At 37.8% G+C, this 19,239-nt stretch overlaps 1 protein-coding gene across 1 annotated transcript; it reads left to right on the top strand.

Annotated features, from left to right (window-relative positions):
• The first annotated feature begins 7,442 nt into the window (after window positions 1–7,442).
• dy (transmembrane protein dusky) lies at window positions 7,443–18,287 on the top strand. The gene is made up of 4 exons (XM_043209889.2): window positions 7,443–8,189; window positions 10,017–10,157; window positions 16,016–16,346; window positions 16,415–18,287. The coding sequence occupies exons 2-4, from the start codon at window positions 10,038–10,040 to the stop codon at window positions 18,058–18,060; spliced, it is 2,097 nt and encodes a 698-aa protein (XP_043065824.1). The 5' UTR covers window positions 7,443–8,189; window positions 10,017–10,037; the 3' UTR covers window positions 18,061–18,287.
• Window positions 18,288–19,239: the final 952 nt, after the last annotated feature.

The raw sequence follows: 19,239 nt of genomic DNA, 5'->3' as shown, positions 1-19,239 counted from the left end.
GTTTAAGCTTAAAAGATAATTTATTTTAAAAATTTGTTTATATAAACTATTTTTGATGGCCTTTGACTTAAGGGTTTGTTTATGCAAATAATTTCAAAAGGTGCTTATAAAGAGAATAGATATTTATAATAGATAGTACCTTTTTTTATTAGTAAAAAGATCTATTTTAAGTCCTTTTTTTATGAAGAAATTTGAAAAGATTGTCAAATATTTTGAATATCTAAGTATTTAGAAGAAGTTGGTTTATTAATACATAAGATGGGATATATATTCTGTTTAGGTTTTCTAGGTTTTATTCTTAAAAACTAATCACAATTCTTATACCCCTAAAATAGAACCCCATTTCTTTATATTTTCCTTTTTATTTCCCAATTTTCAAATTTCTCTATATATTTATTTAATATTTATTTCTTTTCAAAACCCCATATCTCTTGTAGTCCTTAACTTAGATATTTAAGCCTTGAAGCCTTTTCCTAATTACCAACATAACCATGTGAAAGCTGTACATTAAAAAAATGAGAAAAAAACGGAATCTGAATCTGTAAAAAAAACTGACGAAAAAAAAAACTTTCTTGGCGAGAATGTTGCTTAAAAAGTATCCAAAAGTGGAACTTTCATAACTGAGGCGCATCGATCGTTCGATTTCGATTGCGATTTCGATTTCGGTTACGATCCGTCCCGTCCATCTATCCATGGGGTCTCCGCACCTGGAATGCCACATCAGTTTCCAGGCTCCACTTCCCACCAGAGAGAGAGAGAGAGAGAGAGAGGTGGAAGAAGCAGACAGGAAGATAAGGCCCCCAAGGCATTCAAGAGATACTCTGAGATACTTCAAGATATTTGGATACTGAGATGCAGATACTTTACATGCGTGTGTGAGCTTAGATTGCCGAATTGTAAGGCTTTTTATGGGGTGGAGGGGTAAGGCTACAGGGGCTTTTACTGGACTGGTTCGAGTGAAGAATCTTTTTGGACAGCGGCTAATTGACTTTCAATGTTGTTTTATTTTTCTTTCATTTCGTTTAATTTTATTTGAGAGCTGTCGAGGCGAGAAAGTGAAATTGATAGGCAGACAAGTGACTCTCCCGGCGATTCACAAACAAAACAACAACAAAAAAATTAAATAAATAATATGTTTGAGAGGAGGGAGAATTCTTAGGAAAAAAAAGGCTTTCTCAAACAATCCCTAACAATTTGCAATCTAACCTAATTGTTCGGTCTTCCGTTTGGAGTCTTCTGACAGAGTCTTCTGGTATCTTCCCTCGATTAATTCCACACCCACACCTGGCTTTTGGACAAAAAGTGTCTTCTTCTCATGGCCTAATGGCAGCCATTGCCACTGTTTGTCTTTTTCTTTGTTGTAATTGTAATTGTTGTTGTTGCGGTTGCCTACTAGTACATGTTGCAAGTTGCAAGTGCCACTACGCCTATGTGGCACTTGTTTTCTTCTGTTTTCACGGCGGCGTTTTCACTTTGGTTCAGATCTGCCATTGCCACCTCGTATGTAACCCTCTGGGCACTGGACAGACTGCATCTGATGACAACCCAAAGGTTAAATATACACTGAGAAAAATTATTAAAAAAATTATATAAATTGTTTTAAAAATTTTAGACCAGTTAATAATAATAGTATAGTATTGTTTGTTAAAATAAAAGAGTACGAGTGTTCAAATATATCGTATAATAGGAGGTTCTGTTTCAGGAGGTTCTGTTAACATTGAAGATAATAATCATAAAAGATAAACCTTGTATTTAATATTAAAGACTATGATTTGAGCTATATGATCGGGTTATAAAAGAAGAGGCATTTTTACTATAACTTAAAAGGATATTATTAATTTTTTTCGGTACTCGACAGTATTTGGTGGAGTTCCTTAAATGACTTAAAGTATAAAATAAAATCGAATGTATGGTTTGAAACAATAAGTATTTCTTTCTGAAGAATTGCTTATTTTACCCAGAAATTTTTATTAGAAACAGAGGCTACTATTCAGAGGGATTTAGAATCAGAAAAAGAGGGTTAAGTAAGTACCGGGTATTGTATAGTCGAAAATATCTACTTAAGTCCTTCTTCCTTATTTGGGGTCGAAGTTATTTAAAAAGAACCCACTAAAAGGACTAACATAACTAACAATAATAAGGTCTATACCTTTAAAAAATTTCATCATCTTTGTGACTTTAAAAAGTAGTATTTATTGAAAACTTCTGACCCAAACACCGTTTTATTGAAACTCCTTTTTTTTTTTATTAAAACTCCTAAACAGAATATTGAGACCCAACCAATGGGATCTATTTAAACTACATGATAAGAGTTATTTCTCAAATAAATTAATCTACAAACAACACCCATTATATCTTTAAATAATTACAAAGATTTTTTTGAACTTAAAATGTAACACTTATTGAAAAGTACTGGGTATCATATAGCTGTGTTTTTTGATTCAAAGTCCTAGATAGAGTCTTAAGAACCAACTTATGTGGCCCATTAAGGCCATAATACAACAGCTTTTTCCCATATGCATATACCCGGTTTTTTTTTAAGTGTAGCCAGAAAAATAGAAGAAGAAAAAGCCCATCTAAGTCAGATGACAAACGCAGGCTGTTTTGCCGGCGATGATGAAGTGTCAATGCAATGAAAACTAAACCAATAAATTGTGAGAGCGACCCAAATAGTTGGCTAGAAACCGGCGTGGCAAAGAGGATTTTAGCTTTGGATGACGATGACTACCATCATCATGATGATGATGATGTTGATGATGCCACTAGTGCCACCATGGCCACATTGCCACTGCAACTGTGCAACAGAACCGTAGAATCCCGATGGACACGGACTTGTGGGGCATTATCTCTATGAGGAAGAGAGTGTTGCACTGTTGCAGTGTTGCACTGTTGCAGAGTTGTTGTTTTCACCCAAAAACCTTTGGTTAAAGCACCACATTTGGTCAGCACCTCCCCCCCCCCACCTTCCCCTTTTAGCCACCTATAATAATAATATAAAAAAAAAAACAGTATCTCAGTGTGGTTGTGAGAAATTGAAGCGCAATTCATGTCGGCGGATGGTGAAAGTAACAAGATACTCTTAATAAGACATCTTGCAACGCCGCTTAAGATGCGTGAGGCGTGCGACAAAAAAAAAAAAAAAAAGAAACATAAGCAGAGTCTGCCCTTCCTTCTTCTTTTCCAAGAGAAGACTCTCTTCCAGCAAAGTGTGTAGTAGTCGCGGTTGCCTGTCGTCTTCGGGCTGCAATGCAAAACCGCTTAGTAATTGACCAAGTTAACCGAGTTAGCCAAGTTGGAAGACGACGGTAGACGGTAGACGGTAGACTGGCTGGCGCGTGTTACTTAATGTGCGAATCGAAGCGAACCAATCCAAAAAACCAATAGACGAAAGGCGAGATCCTCTCCAAACGGAAAACCAAGCAAAAAACCAAAACCAAAAACCGATTCCACCATCCGATCCGATCCAATACCGATCCGATCCGATCCGATTCTCTGGCCACTTTCAGGCGGAACCGGAGCAACATCGACGCCGATCGAAATTACTCCAATTTCGAAACGGGTCTTTTTGGTCATATTTAGCAAACAGGAATCTCCTCGCGAATTGTGAATTGCAACCTGCAACCTGCAGCCAGCAAAACAGTAAACTGTAAACTGCAATCTGCAATCCCGCCGCTGAGAAGCTGCCACAGCGACGCGTCGTCGGAGGCGCCCCTAAAAACTCAAAACTGCAAAGTGGAATTGAAATGGCGATGAAATGCCGGCGCACCGCTCTGCAATTTTTTCTTTTTTATCGCCACCGCCGCACAGTGGGGCATCAAACGGAAGATGGACTATAAAAGCTTATTCATACTTAAATGATGAATATCTTATTTTTAAGACTTGGACAGGAAAAATCCCACTGCTTTTCATAAACTAACATGGGGCCTAACAACGGTTTTTAAACTCTTCCGGTATTTAAAAAAAAAGTTAATTTGAAAACACAATTAAAATATAAAGATTGGAAGCAATATGTATAATATATTTAACTTGAAAGCTTTATTTTTAGTTATATTTATTTTTAATATGCTTTTATGCTAACTATTATTAACTAATATTTAATATTAACTAAAGAAGATAAGCAAGGTTAATGTATTTTAATGTATTTTATCAAGAAATTCTACATTTGTAGGTATTCTGGTACGAAATTTTGAAATTTAATATTACTGTATTTGTTTAGTCAGGTGTTTTTGGGAAGAATGTTGTCTTCCTAATTTATGATTAAGTTTCTTTATGAAGAACATAAACACAATACTAGTAATAAAGGGTGAAAATATGAACTGATTTGATGATTATTATAGTCAAACTATATAGAATTCTTTAAACTCTTAATAGAAACTTTGAAAATAAATGTGGGTTTACTAGTTAACTACAATATATTGAAACTTGGTTTTAAAGTAAATCATATTTTATAAACAGCACCAGTAAATAAAATAAAGAGCTTACAACAATAAAACCCATTAGGTTTACAAACGAATGAATCCCTCTTTAAAGAAAATGTTCATAAACTTTTTATGAACAACAATCGTGTATCTATTACCTTGTATCTTTTCTTATATCTCATGATTTGATGATATGATATACTTTTATCTTTTATAAACTTGTATCTATTATACTTATTATATACTTTAATAACTCTAACTCTAACTTTAACTTTAATATTATACTTTTAATACAATTTCTACATATATTTTAAACCCTACTTACAAATAAATTTTAAAATAAAAGCTTATTTATGTTTTTAATGTTATTTATGTATTCTTATATTATTCCTCTTCTATATCTCTAATTATATTGAATTTTTATTTTAATCAGTTTCAATTATCTACTGCCCACTGTATCTGAGCGACATCAGGTTATCAATTGCCTTCATTGTCGTGGCTGCTGCGATTGTTGCTGTTGTGGCAGTTGTTGCTGTTGGTGTTGCAGTTGCTCATCCTATTATTTCAACGAGAGCAAGTGCCTTTTTTTCATATTATTGTTGTATTTATTACAGTTTGTGTTTGGTGTTGTTGTTGCTGCTGTTGCTGTTGCTGCCACAGCAATGCCAAATGCGGCACTTGGCAAAAAATATTTTATGGAAAAGTGGAACACTCGATGAAACATTACTGGCGACTGAATAAATAAAGATGCGAAATCTTTCCTCACCTCTAGATGGATGGATGAATGGAGAAGGGGGAGGGGAGTGGCCATCAGGGGCAGGGAGCCACGCCTTGGTGGCTAAGCCCAGTTTGCAATCAAAGGGCGCCCACACCCGTTTTGTGGGCTTGATTGCTTGCCACAAATCATGAACGGCAACTGGAGCAACTGGAGCATGGGCAGTGCGTTGTGGCAAGGGGTGGGGTGTGGCAGCAAGTTCGGCCAGTGCGGCAGATGGAGGCAGGTATATATAGGTAGAGGGGAATAGAAAGTGCAAACAGTTAGAGGACTTGTCCCCAAAGCTGCGTCTGCTTCTGTAACCCATTGCAACTGAAAGTTGAGGCTACACTGCCCAGTGTAAACAAACAAATGGCAGTCGAGGCAAAGGGGAAACCGAGACCAGAAAACATGCCACAAACAGAGGCAACACCAGGCAGTCAGTCGGCCAGCAACAGGCAACAACAACCACAGCAACATATCGCTGGGAGAAACAACAACGGTTGTTGCAATTACAGCAGCAATATGAGAAAAAGGTTGCAACAATAATAGCAATATTGTAAATAAAAAAATATTCTACTAACGGCAACAATTATAAATACATGCAACAATAAGCCATATATCCAGCAGCTAGGGCGATCCCATAAACAGCAACCTGAGAAATAGTAAAAAAAAAATAATAAAGTTGCAACATAAGAGGCACCTCTTAAAAACTCACTAGCAACATCGCAACATAAACAAAATCAATATTTAAGTAAGCAATTTTTAAATAGCAATACTTTTGAAAAGGAATGCGAGAAAGTTTAGTTAAATAAAAAGCGAAAGGAGCTATGTGTTAAAAGCGGCAGCAACATAATAACTCATTAAAGACACATTTGCAACAGCCACTGGAACGGCAATAGGAACTGCAACTTCAACAGCAACAGCAACAGCATCTGCCACAGCATTGGCATCTGCAACAATAATGCTTAAAATCAACACTAATATTATGAGAAATAAGTCGAAAATATATAAGTAATAAAGCCATTTAAAATATATACATATTTGATAAAAAATAATTCAAGAAATCTTGACCTAAATAGTTATAAAAGAACTTAGTAACATTATTTCTAATTTAAAGCTATAATCCATTAAGCCATTGTTATCCACATATTCTTAAATCTTTTAAAAGTATTCCAATGTTTTTAATAAATGTTACATAAACTATAAACACAATACTATCATATTAATATCATCAATTAGGAAAGAAAAGAAAAGTAATCATATGTACATATAACTGAAAAATATGAAGAGTTTTCAAAAATGAAATCTTAAATATTTTGAAAACCTAAAACTACTTTAAAGTTCAAAGAAACTATAAAAAAAAACAGTATAAATTAAACTACTAGCTTATAAAATAAACAAAACTAAACTAACTAACTTCTTAAATAAATAAAACATAAACCTACTTTGAAGTTCAAGGAAAACTATATATACAAAATTGCATAAATATAATGAAAATATCAGCAAAATAAGCCCATATTAGATAATATTTCTTACTATTTTAATCTTTTAGTAGTTAAAATTAAAAGAAGATGATAAAAGAATCAAAAAAAGCCATAAAAACTCAATAGTTGCAAACATAAACATCCGCAATATACCAAATAAGGATGCAAAATACAGATAAAATACCAAATTATTAGCTTAATATTTTTAAAAGTAAATAAAAAACAGACACAGAATAAAAGCAAAACATTAGAAAATACAAAAAATAGTGAAAATAGACCTTATTTTTAGTAAAAAGCCATAAAATAAGACAAAATATGAGTGCTTAAAAAAAATACCAAATTTTATGAGCTAAAAGATGAACAATTTTGTTCCAAAAAACATAAACTTTGAATGAAATTACAACCGAAACAGTCAAGAATGCCAGTCAACAAACACAACAAGAGGCAAGAGGCAACAACAGGCAACACATGCAACAGCAACAACAAGAAGCAACACTTGCAACAGCAACAACAACCGGCATGCTGTACTTGAACAAGTCGTACTTGGCATTCGGCTGTGGATTTAGTTTTTTTTGGTGTTGGTTTTGGTTTTGGCCTGGTCTTGGTCTTGGTATTGGACTTGGTCGTGGACTTGGCCGACTGCCTCACTGAGTGGCGTCTTGAATGGATGAAAAGAAAGAAGAAATTTCGCTGCTATCGCTGGCAGTGGCGGTGGCAGTGGCAGTGGCAGCGACGCTGGCTGCTGCTGTTGCGCATGCGAAGTGTTCCGCTGCGAGAAAGCAGGTGTCTGCGGCATTCGGCGCTAAACCACGGCGCGAACCAGACGCGTTTTTCTCTTCTCTCCTTTTCTTTAAAACAAAAAACAAAAAAAATTAAAATTAAAAAAACGGACAAACGAGCGAACTAGAGATCCTCGAGGTTGACACAAAATATACCGTTGCAAAAAAAATACCAAACATCAATATCAAATCTAATGCCTATCGGAACAAAATAAAAGGCAAAAAAAAAACATACAACAAAACATTAACTGCAAATAATCATAAAAACAAATTATAAATATACTTATGTAAAGAAAAAAAAAACAAAAGCGAAACGGAAAGAACCGCTTGGAAAGATACGGTTAGCAGAGAAGCTGGCTAACCAAAGTGATCAACGCGCTTTTTGTGTCCTTTTTTTTTCTGGTATTTTTCTTTTTGTTTGTTTGGTTTTTCTTTTTCTTTGGTGCGCGTGTGTGCCCCACTTGCGATCGTTAATTATTGACCGTGTACAACAACAACAACAACACCACCTCTTAACTGCCTGCCCCTGCAACTGTGGCAAGTAGCCAAGTAGCAGCAATCAGTGGCAAAAGTAACGGCCATCGTACCGACAGCAACTGTTTTCGAAAGTTGCCACCAAAAAAGCACGCAGACAACGCAGACGACGCAGACGCGGACGCATCCTGTTTGTCAAGGCGAGGAATTGGATTCGGAACTTTAACTGGAACGGCAAGTGGAACGCCGGAATTGGGCCAGGGACGAAAAACAGTAGGTGAGTAGCTGAGCATTCCATTATGGAATGGAGCGGATCCGGAAAACCATAAACCGTTAATCGTTAAACCGTTATACCCCATTGAACCGGAAGTGAGTGAGTCGGAACTAAAGCAGCGGAATAAAGAGATTCCATAAGGATTATCCTTTTTTTCATGATTTTTTTTCGTAAAATATTCCTTCTAATTTCACTTTCTTTTATCTAGTATTTTCAATTCTAGTATTTTCTCTTCCTATCACAGTGCTTGCATTCGCGTTGAAAGCTTTGTATATTGTAGGGTTTTAGTTCTAGTTGGGGTTTAAAATTCCAAATTTAACAATAAGTTAGTTAAAGTATTTATTTAAAAAAGAGAAGCTTACAAAAAATTATATTTTTAGCTTTTGTTTGGGATGTTAGAAAAAGAAAAGATACTTATCTGTTTTCTATCAAAGAGAGCACTTCTTATGAATTCTTGAGAATAACCTTAATACCTTAGATCCTTTTTTAAACTGAAAATTTTGATAAATTTATAAAGAAAATGGTTTAATTTTCTGTTTTTTAATGGTACATTGAAAAGTAAGTTTTTTTTAAAGACAAATTAGTTAGTTATATTAGTTAGTTATCAAACTTATAAGCGCTTTATAAAACTAAAGACTGATTACATTCCATAATTGTGTCATTTTCTATTCTATGAATATTTATTATTATTATTTTCACACTTTCAAAGGGTTTTCTTGATAATTTTTTCCGTAAATGAAGAAAGTATTATTCCAAAAATATAAATATTCAAATAATTAACGAAAAAACAAGCAAATCTTTGTATAGATAATAATTATATATGAATATTCAAAATTTTGATGGTTAGTTACTAGTAGTTTCATAGTTATATGATTTATTAGAGCTATTATTTCATTTATTAGAATCTTTTATAAGAGCTTTTAAATATAAAACTAATGTTTTTAATTAAAATGTCTATAAAGTATTAAAGTTTAGGTACAAAGTCATGCTTAAAAGTATAAACATTTCAAGGTTAATCCAAGAAATGCAATTTTATAGAAATATTAAAAAGTTTATTAGCAATATTTAATTTGGAATAATATCTCACTTGTAATTCTCAAAGAATTCATTAAGATTTCCCAACTTCCTGGTTCTTTCTTCTTATTTTTTGTCACTCTCTCTTTCCTTGGGCCTTCTAATTGGCCAACTCGGGCGGGCGTTTATGTTGGCTTATGATGACCCACTTGGGTCTCATGGGGAAACCTATTAACACTTTTCACCTGCAGCACTGGCTAGCTGCTGGCCCCTTATCAAGACCCCCCTGATTCCAGGTGCTACTTCCACTACTACTGGAAGAGTCTTAAAAGCTAAGTGTGTTGTCATTAAACAGATTCTTTTCTTTATTTTTTTTTTTTTTTGATGACTTGTCACAGCTTCCCTTTCTTTCGGCTCTTTCTTTCTTTCTTTTTTTTTGTTTTCTCAGGTGGGTGGGGGCTAGATAGAAGAAAGAGGGGGTCTTGAACACTTAGCGAGTCAATCAATCATCATTGAGCTGACTGAGAAATTGCTAATAAATTGCAATTAGCGAGAAACACTTTCATAGCTGGTAAGCATAACAATAATGACCAGGTTAACAAAAAAAAATTAAAGAAAAAAAAAAAGCGAAAAGCACTTTCTACGACACGTTCTCTTTCTTCCGCGGCTTCTTCCGCCTCTCTCCGTCTTTTCTATGACTCTTTTTTGTTACACACACCCACAATGGAAGCTGTAATAGAAACAGAAATCATAAGCAAATATCGAATAATGATAAACAAATTAATTATATACGCCTTAAAAAAAAAACAAAAACAGGAACACCATCAAAGCAGCAACATGCAACATCAGCAGCAACAAAAACAACAAATGCTACAGCAGCAACGGCACAGAAGAAATCGTCGAGAAATCGGCGCTAAGAAGATTTGGCTGCCGCTTATCATTTTCCTTTCACTGCAGGTGAGTATTTTCCAGCCAATGCAAATAATTAAAATCAATTAAAGCCAGACACAAAGCCAAAAGCAAAGCAGCATGCAGCATGCACCAAGCAGAGGCAAGCAGAGGCAAGCAGGCAGAAGCCGCAGCCGCAGCAGGCAGCAAGCTTATAAATAGATAATTTCCATTAGCAGCAGCCGGCTTAAGCTTCTCTTTGCCTGCTCTCCTCTCCTCTCTGTCTCTCTGTGTCTGCCCGATGTCTGCCTTGTGCGTGTGCATGTGTGCATGTGTGTGTGTGTGGAAGTGAAAGAGCTTTATTGGCAAGTCAAGTGCTTGGAATGAAATGGAATGGCACGGAAGGGGAACAGCGGGCAGCGGGAACGAGAACGAGACATGTAATTGGCATGGCCCATTTCTCGCATGAATTGTCCGTTAAAAGCCTGAATGCCAGTGTATGTGTGTGTTAGTATGTGTGTGCTCGTTTTAGTTCCTGGAATATCACTAAGCAACCGATAAATGGGTAATTAGAGCCAGCAATGTAAAGGATACTCATCGAATGTCATCTCTAGAGTCTAGAGCTTGGAAGTGCTGTGAGAATTGTATTGAGTTGGCTTGTTTCTTCTGGAAGTTTGGTTAAATATTGAAGAAAATATGGAAGAAGAATGCGCTTTTAAAAATGTTTTACTATATCTAGTTATAAATAAATTCGTTTAATTTTAACTATTGGGAATCTACGAGATTAAATTATACAAACAATACAAAGTAATACCATATTTCAGTTAACTTCTATAATATAGGATTAAAATATATTATATTATGGATTAAAATAAAATATAATCCTTGAAAAGTAGGCTATAGGTTTTGTTTTTAATATAGCAGCATAAAACAAAGTGTTCTATCAACTTAATCTAATTAAAAATAACTTAAGAATTAGCTAAAAGATTATACATTTTAGCCTAAATTTTTAGGGATGTATTTGTTTTAGTCTTGTAAAGGATGTTTTTATATTATATTTTGTTTTAATTTTGGTTGTAACTTTGTCTTTCGTAAAGAACTTTCTTGCATCAAATTATCCAAAATACATAGGCTCTATAAAGTGCCTCTATCATAGCCCTATTTAATATAGGTTCTTACAAGTGTTTACATTATTTATATAAGGTGTTCTAATTTTTTGTTGCTATATGAATATTAAATTCAGAAAAAGACACTCTGCAGCAACCGCCTTTGGTGGCATCTCAAAGGGGCATCTTCCCAGCCCATCCGCAGCATTCCTTTCTCTTTTTGGGATTTTGGCACATATTAAAATTCCATGTGCATCCATTTTTGCCTACATAGGTAATACCCTCGGCTTGTCGCTATTTTTTTTTTTGGCCCAGCGTTCGTGACGTTAGAAAGTTTTTTTTTTTGTTTCTCTGGTGGTTTTTTGGCCATTCTGGGGCGATGACACAATTTAGCCAGGCCAACAAAAAAAACAGTTTTCATTCCTTTAACGAGTGGCAGAGGCAGCATGTGGCAGCATCTCCATTTTTCGCTTCCTTTTCGCTTTCATTTTGAGATTTTTTCTTTTATTATTTGGTTTTTTTGTTTTTTTTTTTTTGGGAAAATGCTGCCAAACGACCTGGCGTTCACCTTTGACCCTTTCGCCTCCTTGTGCAGCCCGCCTGCTGCCAAATTCCGATTCTCTGCTAATGTTTCACTTTCTCCCGATTTGGTGCGCTGCCAAGAAACCAGCATCCAGCATCCAGCATGTAGCATGGAGCAACTTGCAACATGCAACTTGCATCTTCAACGGATCCGCGAGGAGAGGTCAAGATTTCAGCAACAGCCGGCTTTGCATTTCGTCTCGGGTTCCTTCTTCAGTTGTTGTTGGCCTTTAGTCACATCATTAGTCGTATCCAGTACACTTGAAGAAAAATTTAAATATCAGATTGAAGATAATATTGTCTTTAAAGGTGTTAACTTCCTAATTTTTCCTTTCCTCGTTAGAAATATCTTCTTTAAATACGATATGAATTTTTCTCAGTGCCGAGATTATAACAATTTCCAGTTGGCAGGAGATAAAGTGAAACTCCATTCAAAATTTCCCGCCAAATCATTTTCAAAGACCGATGAAGTAGCTCTTGGCCTAAATTTCAATTAACGCTTCTCATCGGAGGAAGATTTAGCTTAAGATTTTTTTATTAAGACATCATTAAGACATTTTATTTAACATCAATGATGAGTTATAGTGAAATCCAAGATCTATTTTGCTCTAAAAAAGAAGTTCTCTTTAAACAGGGTCTTAGCTTAATTTTGTATAATAATTGAAAATTTAACATTTTTACTATCTATCTATGCTTTAAAGTTTAAACTGATCAATTGGGCAAAAAAGACTACACTTTTTGTATAATATCTTAAGATTATACAATCTATAAAGTGTGACTCTAGACTTTCTATTAAAGTGTGACTCTAGACTTTCTATTAAGAGCTTTTCTGGACTATATTTTTAGGGAGATTTGCCTTGGGATATTTGGGGATTTCTTTCCAAAATGTAGAAACTGCCTAAATTCACATAAATATAGTTTTAAAACTAGCTTACAATAGGCTTAGAGGTGTGTGGGGCTTAAATATATAACCCGATAAACTTATACCGTGCTTTGTCTATTTTAATACCGTATTTTGGTATTTAAAAGAAAGATAGATACATAGGTAGGTAGGTAGACTTCTTAGAAATAGAATAGAAATAGAATCGCAGTTCTAGGATGTTTAAATTAAATATGGCCTTTAGAGGGTTTTAAAAATCAAAAAGGTGCTTTTAATGATATTTGAAATCTTAATTTAAAGAACAAAAAACTAAGTTGGATAAGGAAACTATTTTCTTAATAAAATATATTAGTAATTTTGTGAATTTTCTTAAGAGTTTATTTTATTAAAGTGAATTAATCTTAGAATTAGAATCTTTCAAAAGTTCTCTCTAAAGTTTGAACCACAAAAAAAAAAACAGAACATTATTATAACATCTATTAGGAAAAACCATTATAAACTTTAACTAAAAAATACATTAACCCCTTATACTTGGGTATATTTTTAAAATTTCTTAATGAAATATATTAAATAAAATATATAATTTTTTTAAGTGCAACACTTGGAGGGAGACATGACTGCTCTTTTAAGTTTCATCTGCAGTTTCGCTCCAAATCACGTTCTCGAATGCAAATTTGATTATAGAATTTGTTTTTTAGTTTCTGCCTTTTTCTGGTTGTGTCTTTTCTCCCCGCACTCGTTTTTTTTTTTGAATTCGTTGGCAACTTGTTTGGCAATTGCCATTTACCATTTAGCATTTTACCTTTTTGTTGTCAATCGTCTGGCTGGCTGGCCACATCACTTTCTACCAAACAGGATTGCTACAGGATGCAGTTGCTGCATCCCAAAGATACTCAGATACTTGGATGCTCAATTTTGTCAGCTTCTCGGTTAGTCAGTTTCTCAGTTTCTCAGTTTCTCAGCTTCTCAATTTCTCGGTTTCTCAGCTCTGTCGCCAGTTTGCAAGTTTGCCAGAGAAAGTTGTTTTCGGCAGTGCGGCACAGATTTGGGATGTTGCAGTTGCAGTTGCACTCACCTCGCCATCGCCATCACCATCGTTGGGCATCATCTTCATCTTCATTGGATATCTTGGCCATGGCCATGGTCATAGCCACCTTGTCCAGTTTTGCGGCTCCCATCCTCCATCCACCATCGCCATGCATTCGTCTAATTGCTTTGATGGCCAAACTGATGGTAACTGAATCAGTCCGGATTCCGGAGACAAGTACGAGTACGAGTACGAGTACGAGTAGTACTGGGTTACTGGGTATAGTGGACAAGTATTGGGGGTAAAAGCGGACAAGCTCTCCTCAATGGAGCAACAAAAATTAGGACTTTAACACATACTGGCTGGGGTCTGAAAAGAGAAATGAAGACCTAAAATGGAAAGTAATGGAAAACAAAAGATAAATTATTAAGAAAGCCGGAAGACAAGTCTGCGTACTAAATATGGTTGTGCCACACATCCACTGGGTCCACCTAAATTGGTATTTTCAAGTAAATATGGAATGGATATTTTTATTCGAAAAACTTTCAAAGAAAATTATTTTTTCGTTAAAGATGTAGATGTGATATTAATGTGAAGTATTTAAGACTGTGTAACTTGTATGTTAAGATATGTTAATTAGTTTTCTAATGTCTTTATTAAAGATTTATCTAGATACTTGTTTTATAAAATGAAATTTTTAAAGTCTTTACATATCATTAGTCTTCGTTTGAACTAAATATTTCTTAAGGGTTATACAAATATTTAAATAAATTAATTTATGGATAAATTTAAAAATTTATTTATGGATAAATTCATTTTAAATTCATAGAGGAGATACTATTACATTTTCCATTTTTCTGCTAGAATTCATAAAAGGTTCTAACATTTTCTAAGATTGAATTTCTAAGATTGAATGAAAGATAAACTCCGTAGGACTTTAAGATTATTTACCAAAGTAAAGGGTGCCTTTTTTTCTTTTTCTAGAAATGCGTTATTACTATCATTATTAAATTAAGATTTAAAGCTTAATACGTTTTTTTAATATTTGGAGTTTGTAAAAAGCTTAGATTGTTGAAGATTGTTGGTTGTGAGACATAGACATATAGTTTTTTATAGTATCTAGTATATCTTTATAGTATAGTATAGTACAAAATATTTATCATAAAGAGTCTGAGTCTTATGCTTCTTTAAAGATAAGAAATCCATCTTTTCAATTTATCCACTCATAAAGCTATCTTTAATTGGATATTGTCTATCTAGTTTTTTGTTTAGGCTTATAATATAGTCTTATAATATACAACTTATTGATTAAATAAGACTTAATTTATATAAATATGGTTATGTTAGGGGGATTTTTAAAAGACTCTTTAGATTTTATTCTGCAAATTTGTGAAGTATAATTTTAAACAAAAACATAGTAAACCTTTAAGTTCCTAACTGGCTAAATAGTCCCAACTTTAAGGATTTGAAATCTTTAACATATTTGGCTCTCAGATCTATTAATATCTTAAGATCGATTAGATTCGATAATTAGATCGATTAAAGTTGTTAATAAAATCCAATAAAAAGTGCAATTAATTTTTTTAATTTCTTAATATTATATCTAAATCTCTTATACTTTTAAATAGCCTCTAACTAAGTTTGATAAACTATTTGAATTATTAAAACATATTGACTTTATGGACTAACTGGATATCCTCTTGGATCCCGGCCATTATCATTATTTCTTGAGAATGCCATTCACCCAATCCGGACAACGGATTTCGATTGCGATCTTAATTTAGGTCTCGGTCGGATGTCTTTAGTCTTCAGTCTCCTGGTCTCCCAGTCTCCATTCTTCAGTTTTCAGTCTGCGGTTTGTTGTTTCTTCTTCTCTTTTTTTTATGGTCGGTTGTCTGGTCTGGTTCTAGCCTTGACATCGCCTTTTAAGCCAGGCGGATCTCCCCGGGCGGGAAATTGGGTCGCCGCAAGTAACAAGTTGCAAGTTGCAAGTCGCAGTTGCATGTGGCACAAGATCGCGGGCGAGGGAAATGGCAATGGTAATGGAAAGAGTTGTTGGCGGAAAAAAAAAGCGAAATTGTTGCTTCGTTTCTTTGTGTCTTTCTCTCGTTTTTCTCTGCCTTATGCAATTGAGTTGCATGCCGCATGGTGCATGCCGCATCCGCCTTGCTGCGCCCATTCCAGCCAACATTCTCCGAAAGCGCGGCACTTGTTGTTGCCACTTGGCAGTGCCACTGTGGCAGTTGCAGAGCAATTATCCGCCTTAAATAATTCCGGTCTCCACCCTCTCTCTCTCTCTCTTTCCCTCTCCACTCTGGAAATGGGGTCACAGGTCATCCTGGTCTGCTGCGACGATGTCGAAGTGGTAAAGGCTATTGCCGGAAGCGCGGACGACGACCTGACCATTGCCCTGGCCGACCACGAGAACGAGCTGGATCAGATGGCCCAGGAATCGGAGCAGGAGCAACAGGCCCAGGCGCAGGCCCAGCAGCAGCATCCGCCGCAGCACGCGCCGCAGCATGCGCCACAGCCGCCGCCGCCGCAGCAGCAGCCCCAGATCCAGATCCAGATGCAGCTGCCGCAGTCGGTGCCCAAGGTGCAGGTCCACTACCAGCACAACATGCCGCCGCCTCCGCCGCCCAATGTGGCACTGACCCTAAGAAGTAAGTGTGATATAATCCTGATGTCTCATAGTCCTCCGTTATGACATACTTGATCTAATCCCCTCCAGGTAACCACCAGAATATTCCATTGAGCTTTGGCCAGCCCTTCGGACCGCCACCGCCGCCCGGCGCCCAGTTCTACAAGGGACCCCCGCCACCGCAGCTCCAGCAACGACCGCAACCACCACCGCAGGTCCAGCTTCAGGTGGCGCCGCAGCAGGGTCAGGCCCAGGTGCAGGTGCAGAGCCAGGGCATCCAGGGACAGCAGCAGCAGGTGCAGGTGCCGGACCTGAGCGTGGGCGGATCCAGCCAGAACGAGATCTGGGCGGCACCGGTGCAGGACATGCCCAAGATCGTGTCCCTGGACGTGAAGTGCGAGAAGAACGGCATGAAGGTGTTCGTCCAGTTCGACAAGCCCTTCAACGGCATCGTCTTCTCCAAGGGCCACTACAGCAACATGAACTGCGTCCACCTGCCCTCCGGCCTGGGCAGGAGCTCGGCCAGCTTCGACATCGGACTCCATGAGTGCGGCACTGCCGGCAACACGGACAACTACGGCCAGGGTTATGGCCACGAATCCGGTGGCACCGGGGCGGGCACCTACTTCGAGAACATCATCGTCATCCAGTACGATCCCCAGGTGCAGGAGGTGTGGGATCAGGCCCGGAAGCTGCGCTGCACGTGGCACGACCAGTACGAGAAGTCCGTGACCTTCCGGCCCTTCCCCGTCGACATGCTGGACGTGGTGAGGGCGGACTTTGCGGGCGACAATGTGGGCTGCTGGATGCAGATCCAGGTGGGCAAGGGACCGTGGGCCTCCGAGGTCTCCGGCCTGGTGAAGATTGGCCAGACAATGACCATGGTGTTGGCCATCAAGGACGACGACTCCAAGTTCGACATGCTGGTGAGGAATTGTGTGGCGCACGACGGCAAGAGGGCTCCCATCCAGCTGGTGGACCAGCGGGGATGCGTCACCCGGCCGAAGCTCATGTCCCGGTTCACCAAGATCAAGAACTTCGGGGCCTCCGCCTCCGTGCTGTCGTACGCCCACTTCCAGGCCTTCAAGTTCCCCGACTCGATGGAGGTACACTTCCAGTGCACCATCCAGATCTGCCGCTACCACTGCCCGGAGCAGTGCTCGGCGGACTCCAACCTCCAGGACGTGCACCACCTCCAGGTGGGACCCGAGTCGCAGTACGGACCGCCGCCCCAGCTCCACGTGGATGCCTACCAGGTGGCCAGTGCCATCGGAAAGCGGCGTGACGAGCGCCGTGTCCAGCGCCGGGCCAGAGCTGTGGCCGAGCCCCAGGTGGGCCTCAACCGGATCATCAAGGTGGTCTCCTCCGGGGACCTGACCTTCGCCATTGACGAGCAGGCGACGGGCAACGGCAGCTCCACGAACGGATCCGGGGTGGAACGCAGCCCGCAGACGATGGTGTTCCCGGTGCGCGAGGAGGGTCTCATCTGCATGACCACGCCCGGCTTCGCCATCACGCTGATCGTGCTCCTGGGCATCCTGGTCACCTCCTGCCTCACCTCCGCCGTGCTCTACGTCCGCCTGCGTCCCTTCTCCTCGTTCGCCGCCGTCTCGGCCAAGGAGCGGGCCGTCGCCTTCACGAATCCCCAGCTGGCCCCGCTGCCCGTCATCCAGCTGACCCCGCCACCCCCAGCGGATGTCCAGGGCACGCTCTCCAAGAAGCGGGCGCTCTCGTGAGCGGGACACCCGACTGGCGATTGTATCTAGAGCGGAATGGATGAATGGGGATGCTTCTTTGGGGTAGTGAGTCACTGATTACTTGTCACTGATTACTAGTAATTGATTACCAATCACTGGTTACTGGTAATTGGTCAATAGTTGGCAGTAATTATTGAAAAATGATTACAAGTAATTGATTACTAGTTACTAAAACCTAGTACTGGTAATCAGTTACTAGTAAGTGAGGTTCTTTTTAAAAAATAGAAAAGTTTGTTTCTTAGACTTTCATTCTAAAAAAAATTATATAAGATCTAAATTATTTAAAAATCATTTATAATTTATAGTTTACTTTGACTTTTTTATCATTACCCAACACTGTTTACCAGTTTTGAAAAGCTCCAGCATCCATTAACCGTTCGAGGTACAGTTGTGTCTGCGTCTGCGGCTCTTAATTTTGTAGCGTACGCTTCATTAGTTTAATTTTTATTTACAAATCATTTAACATTAACTTATACCGTTCACTGGGTTCTCCACTTAATTTCTCCACTTCCCCCAATTCTCCGAAATCTCCATCTTGTCTGAATATCCAAAATTTCCATTTCGAATCCCTTTTTTTCCCATTTTCCCTTGGTGGCAGTCGATTATCGATTATATTTGTTGTACTCCTTAAGCTTAAGACTAGGATCTATTTCTGGAAAAACGGTGCTAAGCCATTCCCCTCCCAGCACAACGCTCTGTCGTCCTCCACCAGAGAGCTTTCTTCAGTACTTGAGCCGATAATCCAATACTTAGAGTATTTCTTTTAAGACTCTCTCTTAAGACTTTATAGATCACACACAGACACTGAGAAAAAAACAAAAACAAAAACAAAATCACAATCACACACAAAACACACTCTAATTAGTCACTAAATATTATAAGCGCTTTAAGCCGTAGACTAAGCCGAATATGGTACTTCCCCGAACCTTTGGACCTACTTATAACAGTTAGTACGCCTTGTAGTCCACTTATTTATTTGCATAATAAATCTATACATATATATATATATACATACATATATATATATTTATATATTAATACCCATATACCGCATATATACCGCCTAATATTTATCGTCCATTTTTTTTGTCTACTTTTGTAAGCCGAGCAACGAGCGTGTGAGAAGAGAAAGTGTTCAATAAATTGTTTAGAATCCCT

The sequence above is a fragment of the Drosophila bipectinata genome, chromosome XL (genome assembly GCF_030179905.1).
Source record: "Drosophila bipectinata strain 14024-0381.07 chromosome XL, DbipHiC1v2, whole genome shotgun sequence".
Classification (NCBI taxonomy): Eukaryota; Metazoa; Arthropoda; class Insecta; order Diptera; family Drosophilidae; genus Drosophila; species Drosophila bipectinata.
The sequence above is the reverse complement of the archived record's forward strand: the minus strand, read 5'-3'. Positions and strand labels throughout refer to the sequence as shown.